The 11,558-nt window shown below is 40.5% G+C and overlaps 1 protein-coding gene across 1 annotated transcript in view; it reads left to right on the top strand.

Moving 5' to 3' along the window:
* The window catches only part of dgkaa (diacylglycerol kinase, alpha a), a 28,299-nt gene that overhangs the window by 15,274 nt on the left and 1,467 nt on the right, over positions 1–11,558 (top strand). The window contains exons 13-23 of the mRNA XM_035522337.2: positions 1,849–1,935; positions 2,376–2,449; positions 3,628–3,702; positions 7,343–7,428; positions 7,868–7,957; positions 8,582–8,742; positions 9,157–9,221; positions 9,929–10,019; positions 10,221–10,398; positions 10,704–10,821; positions 11,372–11,432. Coding sequence (XP_035378230.1) covers positions 1,849–1,935; positions 2,376–2,449; positions 3,628–3,702; positions 7,343–7,428; positions 7,868–7,957; positions 8,582–8,742; positions 9,157–9,221; positions 9,929–10,019; positions 10,221–10,398; positions 10,704–10,821; positions 11,372–11,432 — 1,086 coding nt within the window. The remainder of the gene's footprint in view (positions 1–1,848; positions 1,936–2,375; positions 2,450–3,627; positions 3,703–7,342; positions 7,429–7,867; positions 7,958–8,581; positions 8,743–9,156; positions 9,222–9,928; positions 10,020–10,220; positions 10,399–10,703; positions 10,822–11,371; positions 11,433–11,558) is intronic.

Genomic DNA, 11,558 nt, shown 5'->3' with positions numbered 1-11,558 from the left:
TGGACATAAAAAATCTGCATAATAGCAAAGCAGTGCAGAGTGATCTGTAGCAGTGTAACAGATTCCCCTATTAGCCTGTAACATTTAGCCTTTCAGACTCAAGTTGTGGTTCAGGTTTCAGCCGCTACAGCAGGAGTAACTCCCCCAGGCCCTAGTGCACCTTCTCAATATATTGTGAATTTGGAAACTGGTATGGATTAATTATACAGAATGAATGAGAATTATTGATAATTTAAACTAATAATTCATACTATTGTTTTGCGGGGGATACAGCCCCCCTTGACCAGGAAGCCCATGCCATTTGGCCGCAGTCTTTAGAGTAGAATTATGTGTAACGCTAAAAATAGCAACAACATCTGGAGTAAATTTAGACTGTCGTACCTTATACTAGTTCAAACGACAGAGGGTTTTAAACTGAATGATTGTGTCTTAGACACACTGCCTAGATCCTGCCCAAAATACCTTGGCATGTTCAAATCTCCCTCCCACTATGCTTTAATAAGGTTAGAGGTTTCAGAGTGTGACTTAAGCAGGGAGTATTACTACAGCAATACAGTTCCTAAACTGTGGATTAACATGCAGTATGTTGGCCAAAAGGAAAAGGGTAGTAGCAATGGGATCTGGAAATAGCTTGATCAGATAACACTGCAAAGCTGCAAGTACCTGCAGAAATGTGAGTGAGGAATCGGAAAATCAGAAAAACTGATCAAAAGATATAAAAGTATCATCAATGTACAAGTCTTTTTATGTAGTAATTCTTTTCTCAATCCAACATTTAATGCAGAATCAGTAACAGAGGTGGTGATCAAATTCAAAATGTTTCATTATTTGGCTGTGAGTAGTAAACTCATTAAGTGAAAGGGCTCTCTTGGAAGAATGTCTCACAATTGGATTTGTGGAGTAGACTTGTGTGGGTTCATACAGGGACGTCTCTGAGAGGACCATGTGTGCAGAGAATCACAGCTGCAGGATGAAGTTTTCAATGACAGCCTTCTAGGCATTGCTTGAACCTTTGAGATATTTATCCAGTATATCAAAGCTATAACATTAGAAGTCTGGTATTAATGTTGAAAATTTGGCCAGAGCTAATCTGTCATAAACCCAGTGTCTGTGTCTGTGTCATCTACATATTCAAGGATTTTTGTTATCTCAAAGGAAACTAGATATCAGTGTATCTACATAGATAAAAAATAAGGTCTAAGAAATATGGAGATAATGAAACAAATATAAAGATCTGGACATAATGTTCTTGGTATTGGCGTTAACCTTTCCCCCAATGATGGCAGAAGGAGATTCTAGTGCTGAAAATCATTTTTGTAAAAATTGGCTTTGTAAATATTGTAAGCTTATATGTAGTCTAAATTCCTAAGTGTTTAAATATCTTATTTATTTTAAAGGGGAACAAATTATACACACTCTTCTTGGATGCCACACTTATGGGTAAAAGCTCAGGTTTCTCCAAGTTGACTTTATATCCAGCTATAGTACTGAAGGTGCCCAATATACCAAGTAAGTTTAGCATCCTAGCTCAGGGGTTTGAGCAGTATAGCAGTATCGCCAGCATATGGGGACACCCTGTGTTTAGAGACCCTGTCTTTATAACTTTAATGGAGGCCTCAGTGTGTAATGCTGTCATCAGTGGCTCGATCGCTAAATAAAAGGGTTTTTTAAGGATGTGGGGGGGGGGGGACTATTTTCTTGAATAAGAAGAGCAGTAGTACTTATAAAACAGATCAGTTTCACAACTGTATTGAATAGCTCTGTCTTGCAAATATTAGCAAGCTATGGCCACTTCCTGTTTTACATCTAATTTACATACCACCTCACTGCTCATTTTCTGGTCTTCAGGAGAGGCCAAACTGCGTGAAGGATGGCTGCACAGGTGGCCCTGACGACACTGACCACAACACTACTCCTGATGGCCAGGTACTGCAGGTAGGTCTCCGCTTGTGAAACCCCATTAAATACATCCACTCTACACCTGGTGTTACCACTGCTGAAAGGAATAGAGCTTGTTGCTCTTCTTGCTTACGTATTTATATATTTGTGCTGTGTATTTGTCAGTTATGTAGTTATGAATTTGTTTAGTTCAAAAGATGAGATGTTGCAAAAATCATACTTTTATCAACTCTAAGTAGATGTCAGCTAGAGTGACTAGCTGCACCTTTCAGTCCTACAGTGATGTCAGAGTACTCCTGACTGTGAAATACAGTGTTGTTCATTCTGACGCTTTGTTTTGGATAACAACAAAAGCAGGCAGGACTTCAGGAGAGACTGCTCAGTATTCAGGAGAGACTGTTCAGTATTCTGGAGAGACTGCTCAGTATTCAGGAGAGACTGTTGTGTAACAGAAAGCTTGTTGTCTTTTTACACAGATCATTCCTATTCCTGACACTCATCCTCTCCTGGTGTTTGTGAACCCTAAGAGTGGAGGCAAACAGGGGGAAAGGTGAACCCCTTCTTGAATACATCCTTTTAACACTTCTTAAATGGACATTTTAGGATAGTTAATAATCTAGAATGCAATTAAAATATCTAATTCTTGAAGCCTACAGGAGTTATAGAATATCCTTCTAGAAGGCTGTCCTAAAGGAAGAATGTTGTATGTAATACAGAGCGAACAGTGGTGAAATGTAAACATGTAATAATGTTAAAGAAATGGGACATTAATTCTGCTCTGGGAATTGTGGCAACTGTTAAGAAAAATCCAATAATTGCAATGATGTTGTGCAGAGAAATCAAACTGGTAAAACTTGAGAAACATGTTGAGAGTATTAACTGATAGGGTGTGAATTTTGCTTGTGAAAATGTGCTTAAACAAACCCTGCTATATGAAATTAAATATGAGTTTATAATTGAGGAATTGTAATAATTGAGGAAACAGTGAATATTCCAAAGATATGGCAAAAGGACATGAGACAGAGCTAGCAGAGAAGAGTTGAGAGAGTTTCATGGTGCGTGACAGGCTTGAAATTAATATGAAATGTGAAACTTGATCAGTGAGGCTGCATTCCAATCTACATAGTTCCTATGCAGTGCCCTAATAAGTGCCCTACACACTACTCCCATGTGTGGGTACTGGGAACTCAGTTGATTGAGTCCCTTCATTCGGAATGTCCTACACACACAGATAAACTCTTAGTCCAGTTTATTTGTTGCTTCTGGATAATCCGCCAGCCAGCACACTCAGCTCGCCTGATTCATTGTTAAACTTTCTCCAACTTCCTACATAGTTATAAATCATTATACAATTCTCCATGTGCAGTATGAAGTTCCCTTCAAACTAAATGTTTTCATCTCCCTTAAAATGACAGAGTTCCTTGCCTAGTCCAACTACTTTGCAGGGAACTGATTCATTCATACTAAAATGGTGTAGAATAGAAATGCACAATTTCAGACACTGTCTAGCTTTTTGTACCAATTTGGTATGGAATCTTGAGTTAATTTATCTTCTGTACTATACTATACTTGCCACATACTCCGAGGGCAAATAAACTGAGTACATTGGTGTTGGTATTCTGTCGGCAAGACTAAAATATGTAAAAGGCCTCGATATAAAATGACTTCTATTATAAAAATGAGAAACAAGGCATGTTTTGAATCACAGAATTACTTTTTACATTGCAGAGTTCTTCGCAAATTCCAGTACTTGTTAAACCCTCGACAAGTTTACAACCTGTCAAGTGGTGGACCAGGACCAGGGTAAGAATTCCTCCATCGAGGCTCAGATTTCACTTTATATTAAAGTACAGAGACATGGAAGCAACAACATAGCAAACTGAATTTCCAGTTGATTCTCTATGTGATGTATGAACGTCACTACCTGCCGTGCACTGTTAGGCAGTTGATTCTCTATGTGATGTATGAACGTCACCGCCTGCCGTGCACTGTTAGGCAGTTGATTCTCTATGTGATGTATGAACGTCACCGCCTGCCGTGCTCTGTTAGGCAGTTGATTCTCTATGTGATGTATGAACGTCACTGCCTGCCGTGCACTGTTAGGCAGTTGATTCTCTATGTGATGTATGAACGTCACCGCCTGCCGTGCACTGTTAGGCAGTTGATTCTCTATGTGATGTATGAACGTCTCTGCCTGCCGTGCACTGTTAGGCAGTTGATTCTCTATGTGATGTATGAACGTCACCGCCTGCCGTGCTCTGTTAGGCAGTTTCTCTATGTGATGTATGAACGTCACCGCCTGCCGTGCTCTGTTAGGCAGTTTCTCTATGTGATGTATGAACGTCTCCGCCTGCCGTGCACTGTTAGGCAGTTGATTCTCTATGTGATGTATGAACGTCACCGCCTGCCGTGCTCTGTTAGGCAGTTTCTCTATGTGATGTATGAACGTCACCGCCTGCCATGCTCTGTTAGGCAGTTTCTCTATGTGATGTATGAACGTCTCCGCCTGCCATGCTCTGTTAGGCAGTTGATTCTCTATGTGATGTATGAACATCACCGCCTGCCGTGCTCTGTTAGGCAGTTTCTCTATGTGATGTATGAACATCACCGCCTGCCGTGCTCTGTTAGGCAGTTGATTCTCTATGTGATGTATGAACGTCTCCGCCTGCCGTGCTCTGTTAGGCAGTTGATTCTCTATGTGATGTATGAACGTCACCGCCTGCCGTGCTCTGTTAGGCAGTTTCTCTATGTGATGTATGAACGTCTCCACCTGCCGTGCTCTGTTAGGCAGTTGATTCTCTATGTGATGTATGAACGCCACCGCCTGCCGTGCTCTGTTAGGCAGTTGATTCTCTATGTGATGTATGAACGTCACCGCCTGCCGTGCTCTGTTAGACAGTTTCTCTATGTGATGTATGAACGTCTCCGCCTGCCGTGCTCTGTTAGGCAGTTGATTCTCTATGTGATGTATGAACGTCACCGCCTGCCGTGCTCTGTTAGGCAGTTGATTCTCTATGTGATGTATGAACATCACCGCCTGCCGTGCTCTGTTAGGCAGTTGATTCTCTATGTGATGTATGAACGTCTCCGCCTGCCGTGCTCTGTTAGGCAGTTGATTCTCTATGTGATGTATGAACGTCACCGCCTGCCGTGCTCTGGTAGGCAGTTGATAAACATGCAGCCGAGCATTCAGTGAAAAATGGTACGACATGAAGAGATGACAAGGCAGGAAAAAGTGAAAGCCTTTACCAGAAATGAAATTGCATCTATCAAGTGAAAGTGGCTGTTCAGACAGAGGTAGTTTGGAGCTAATGGAAAGGTCAAAAAAACTGTCGAGTCAAGTGCATGAGAGACTGACAAGTTAACCGGATGGCAGATGGCATCTGTTCTCTTAAACAAACTGGAAAGTTTAAAAAAACAACACTTGTTAAAAATTTTATTAGATTTATTTATTTATGATTTGTCAACTTGCCTTAGTTGTAACCTAAGATACAACTTTACATTTTAACAAAGACTCTTAATATAAACTTAAACATTGCGGTGGGACAGTTTGTGTGGCTCATATGACTTTGACATGTAGCCTTCCAAAGCACAACATTGTATCCAGGCCCAGAGTGTCCCCCAAACCCACAACCCCACCGCCTCAGCCGTCCCAGCAGGCAATCCGTGGCTGCATCAAAGCCTGCGCGTAGCCAGCAGACAAGCCCACGCTGTTCTGGATCCTGTTTCAGCTGAGCTAAAGCACATGAGCACTTTATGCAACGCCATGTGCAACTGCTCTCAGCAGATATTAAAGTGGTATGGAGGGGCTGACCTGGGATTATTGATACCATCAAGTACCAGCAGAGATACTCAAATTAGAGGATGCAGGATTGCATGGAGAATATTGCCATTGGAAGAAATGTGAAGTTTAAGAGGACTAGAGCTCCCACTGGAAATACCCATTATATACAACAAAGAAGTTACTCTGCTGCAGTGGTTGGGTCACTAATGTAGTCTGTGTTCCACACATCAGTTCCTGCCAGGATCTGACACCTGTTCCAGTGGTTGGGTCACTAATGTAGTCTGTGTTCCTCACATCAGTTCCTGCCAGGATCTGACACCTGTTCCAGACAGGCAGAGCTTTGAGACACCACTGACTGTCTGGATTAGGTGTCTTAGATGATGATTGGAGCTAAACTGTACAGGTTTGTTGAGGCATGCCATCACTAGGATAATCACTTTGAAGAACGTCAGATTCTAGAACTGCTCCATTGGAAGTTTTTATGTGAAGACTTGGTGTCGACTTTAGGATTGTTGTCCCATGTTGTGTATAGGCCACAGCGATTAAGCAGTAATAATTAAAAAAAATGATTACTCATTTGATTAAACTCATGCCTTCATTCATCAAGAAAACTTGCCTTGGAACATTTTCTTTCTCTTTATAGAATTGTTGGAGGTACAAAATCCATTTTCTGATTAATACTGTGTAGTAATATTAACCTTCTTCAAAGATCAAGACACCTTTAGAAATGAGTGAAAAGCACAGTAAAGTGTGTAATGAGGATTCTCAGTTTTGTAGCATGTCCTGTGGTGGAAGTGACCATGCTGTAGATGTATTCCAAAGAAACATTCTAAGATCCATGTCTCACTTAGCTCATGTAGTCTGGATGGTACCACATTTACTCACTGTACTGATGGTGAAAAAAAGCATATGATTTCCCAAAGCAAATGGTGTATATTCTGGTCATGTCCATTAAACAGGACATCTTTTCAGATAATGCCTGTGCATGGGTAAAATGTGAAATCATTATTTGGTCTAAGTATTGTGGTATTAATCTAATTCCACAAAGTTTTCCATACCTTATTTGAAAATTTCAAAGATTAAAGCCATTTCAAAATGAGGCTATTGTATATTTGTTGTATATAAGGTTGTATATAAGGTGCAGTGGTAGCTTAGTGGTTAAGGAACTTGACTTGGAAACTGGTTCAAGTCCCATCACTGCCATGTTGCCACTATTGGGCCCCTGAGCAAGACCCTTAACCCTCAATTGCTCAAGTCGCTTTGGATAAAAGTGTCAGATGAATGTAAATATATTTGTTGACACGGAAAGACATATTTTATGTTTATCAGCATCACGCTTATCCGCATATCATAGAACATTTATCCTCACACTGTCTGCTCTGGTTTTCTATGGTCTGCTGGAGCTGCTGTTGTGTGATTCATCGCAAACAATAAATGCAAAACTTACTGAATTAAACATTTCGTCACTTACAAGACATCAAGAAAGTTAGTTATTTCCAGAATTCACTATTTTACTCTGTTTTTTCTTTAATGTTGTTATTTACAGAGCAAATCTCAGCATTTCTCTGGGTTTTTATGTTGTTTTTAAACTGCTCTAAGGATGTAGACAATACTTTAGTCTCTCATTATTTTGGACTTTTTCTTTTCCTTTTCCACCAGGTTATGTTTCTTCAGGGACCTTCAGGATTACAGAATATTAGTTTGCGGAGGTGATGGAACTGTGGGTTGGATCCTTGATGCCATAGGTTGGAATGAAGTGTTTTTACCTTAATAATCTTTCACAGCGATTCTAATAATGCTTTAGTGTTGCTCACCCGTAATGCAGGAGAAGCATTACTTGTCTTGGCCACCAGGCGGAACCCTGTATACGGCCTGTTGTAAATAAATGCCTGACTCGCCACAGTATCTTAGTGGAATGTTTATCTGCCAAATATATGCAGATATATGTAAATTTATATTTATATGCCAAATTCATTCTGGAAAAATATATTGTGAGAAAATGGAATAAAACATTACTAAATATTTTTGAATTGCCAGACATTTTACTGGTACGATAAGCTGAAGCTTTACGGCACTTATTTGAAGTATAACAACCTTTGACCAAAACAGTGCTCTTTTCTTTATTCTAATATGCTAATTATTTCCTCCTGATTCTTTACCTATGCTCCACTCGACCACTGACAGATAAGGCCGGCTTGCCAGTATGTCCCCCAGTGGCTGTGCTTCCTCTTGGCACAGGAAATGACCTCGCACGGTGTCTAAGGTGGGGAGGAGGTAAGAACAAAGAAAATAAGCCTAAAATGTATTTACATTAAGTAATTGTTGTCTTTGAGAAAACGGATTCATTCTTGTTTGTCTCTACATGTTGGCCGTGCTCCTTTTTGATTAAATGTAAATGCGTAGCACAGTTTAAAGCCCTAAGAATGATGTCACACTGAAGGACTTGGGATTTTTACAGTACTGACACTAATTATTTTTAAAGGGGAAACCATGGCTCATAAAATTCATAGAAATGTGATGTTACATTTTACATTCTTCTAAGATGTGATTCTAATATGGGATTGTAGGATTATGAACTAAATATTTTACATTTTAGTACTTCAGGTTTAATTCAGTGTTTCGCAGCCCTGCTCCTAGAGTACTTCTGTATAGTTCTGTTTTTAATCCCATGAAGGGTTTTTCAAATAACAGAGGTCATCCCGAATAAAAACTGGGAAACAACTTTAAGATATAGAACAAACATATCATACTTGGAAATGCTTGACATCTGTTTCCTTTGTCTACAGTGTAAACCTTTACTAGCATGTCACCATACATAGAACAAATACAGGTCAGCATGTATATTTATGCACATGCATCTTGCATATTAAGTGTGTGTGGTTGGTACCGTGTCTGCAGGCTACGACGGCGTGGACCTGAGTCGCATTCTGAAGGAGATCGAGTACAGCACTCCAGTGCTGATGGACCGCTGGAGTGTCCAGGTGGAGTTAGAGGACAGCCAGGAGAGAGGAGACCCTGTGCCTTACGAAATCATCAATAACTACTTCTCCATTGGAGTGGTGAGGGACAGCCGCCATGACACGCACCCTGCCAACACATACGAGAGACAAGTGACTTTACTGTCACTCCAGCTACATACAAGTATCGAGTGAAAGGAAATCTAGGTCCTCCAGGACCATGGTGCAACACAAACGAACACAAGTGTGAACAACACCAGCACACAACAATGAACACAAAACAGAACACTGGGCAGTACACGAGTATGGATGTGCAAAACGTTGTAACAATACCATGAAATATAAGTATTTAGCAGATATGATTATAGCACATATGAACACAGCAGTCACTGAGGTGTGTGTGCTTCTGATTAGCCTTATGGATTTTGCAGTCTATCTCCAGCTCTGTGTATGTCTGTAATATGTCTGCTCCATCACTGTAATTCAGTATATATCTTCTCCATCTCTGTTTTGAAGGATGCCTCGATTGCTCATAGGTTTCACACTATGAGAGAAAAGCATCCACAGAAGTTTAACAGCAGGTGAGCAACGCGTTTCACGCCAGTCGGGACAACATCAGCTGAGAACCTGCTACAACTGTGTTTATATGCCATAGCATTGCATAAGTAATGTTTTCTTCCCCTTTAATGTTATTGTGGGTGATGTGTTGCTTACCTGAGTTTTTTTTTTTTTAATGAGCTGCTATTATGTGGTGTTACACGAAAATGAATGATTCATAATCTGTTCATTCATTCATACAAGAATCACAAATTATAAACTAAAAATTGCAAATAATTAACATAATAACTGGTAATTTTGTCTGTGCATTTACCAGAATATCATTATACTCCAGAGACTTATTTAAAATGGAGTGGTTTTGTTTTGTTAATGTTTAGTTTACTCCAGATGTGTGTCTTAAGCTGGTGTGGGAGGCTCAGAGATCCTGTGTGTTGTTACAGTGGGAAATGATGTGATATGTTTGTGACTGAGCTATAGGCTTCTGTTCATGTTTCTATGTCCTTTCATTATTGCTTAAGTGTCCTTCTACTCATGTTTACCTGACCTGTTTTTCATTTTTACATGCCCTTCTGTTCATGTGTACATGTCCTGTTAATGTTTAAATGCCCTTCTATTCATGTTTAAATGAACTTCTATTCATGTTTAAATGCGCTTCTATTCATGTTTAAATGTCCTCCTATTCAGTTTACATGCTCTTCTATTCATCTTTACATGTCCTTCTTGGGTTCAGAATGAAGAACAAGCTGTGGTACTTCGAATTTGCCACGTCAGAGACGATTTCAGCTTCCTGCAAGAAACTCAAGGAGTGCCTCACCATTGAGGTACAATCAATGCTTTTGTGAAGTGTTTGTAAATAAGCCGTAATACCAAATATCCAGGAATGCAATTAACTTAATCATTGTCTTTATATCCTGTAGAAGGTGAGTCTTAAAATTGCAAGAAAGGTCACAAAACTGAGTATTTACTGAGTATTTACAGAGAAACAGGGCAGCAGCCAGTAACGTCTGTCTGGTGTTGTCTAGTGTTGTGGCATTCAGCTGGACCTAAGCAACCTTTCTCTGGAGGGCATAGCTGTCCTCAACATTCCCAGCATGCATGGTGGCTCGAACCTGTGGGGTGAAGCCAAAAAGAGTGACCGAGCTGGCCAGGAAGTTCCTGAAGTCATAGTAGATCCAGAGGTGTTAAAAGTCAGCCCTCAAGGTAGAATCAAGGACTGGGATTCTAATTTTGCATCTAGTCATGCTTCTCATACTGCCACTGTTTGAGACACATGAATGAAATATGATGTTTTCAAAGGTTGCATGTATTCCAGTAAAATAAAAAATACCCCCAACAATGTACTTAAGAATTTTGAAATGAGAACTTCCTAGTAAAGAATGTTATATGATTATAGCATTTTAAGAGTCAGTTCTGTTCTTGGTGTCTAGAATGAGTCATGTAAGATTTGTTGAAAGCGATCCCCCTCCAGGAATGGTTTATTCCAGCTAAGGTCTGTGTGCCTTCAGACATGAGTGACGAGCGTCTGGAGGTGGTGGGATTGGAGGGAGCCATGGAGATGGGTCAGATTTACACGGGTCTGAAGAGCGCCGTGCGACTCGCCAAAACCTCCAAGATCACCATCAGGTGAGTGGTGTACCAGACCCAACCAGGTCCAGACACTGCATCCTTTACTCAATATAACACCCACGCATTCCACAATAAGAGTCCAGTCAGAGCAGGGTGCTTATTCATGAGCCGCATGCCGAGGTATCTGACCAAGGGTTTTGAACTGCACTTCTCAGACTAGACACACAAAGGATTTAGTGCGTGTATTTATAGTAATAAAAGTCTCTTAATCTGGTTAAGGCACTTGAAAGTAGATTCAAGATTGAGAAATGTGTCAGTAAAAAACAAGCTGAGGTGAAGGTGCACTGCAGTGTTGAATACCTCTCTGTGTGGTTGTGGAACAAACAGGCATGTTCAGGACTGTTCATACCACTCTCTGCCTGCGCATACGCAGCAGACATTCGTTCACACCTAAGTCTACATAAAGTGGCGCTTTTCATTTGTCGTGGTTTCCAACGGTCCACGATGGACCCATAACAAACAAGTCAGTTTGCCCACATGCTGTTAATCTTCTAGCTTGGCCATATCTGCTCTTGTGTTCTCTGTTCTAACACGGATTGTGTGACAGGACAAGGAAGGCCATGCCCATGCAGATCGATGGCGAGCCATGGATGCAGCCTCCGTGCACTGTAAGTGTCAATTTCCAGTTTACTGTTTACAATTTACAGCTACTTTCTTAAAGATTTGCTGTACACATTATCCTGGGTACCAGAGTCTTTGTTTAGAGTACTTGCATGTTTAATATAACTAGTTAT

This window comes from Electrophorus electricus, chromosome 24 (assembly GCF_041902795.1).
Source record: "Electrophorus electricus isolate QZ-2024a chromosome 24, ASM4190279v1, whole genome shotgun sequence".
Taxonomy (NCBI): domain Eukaryota; kingdom Metazoa; phylum Chordata; class Actinopteri; order Gymnotiformes; family Gymnotidae; genus Electrophorus; species Electrophorus electricus.
Note: the sequence above shows the minus strand (reverse complement) of the source record. Positions and strands in the feature narration are given on the sequence as shown.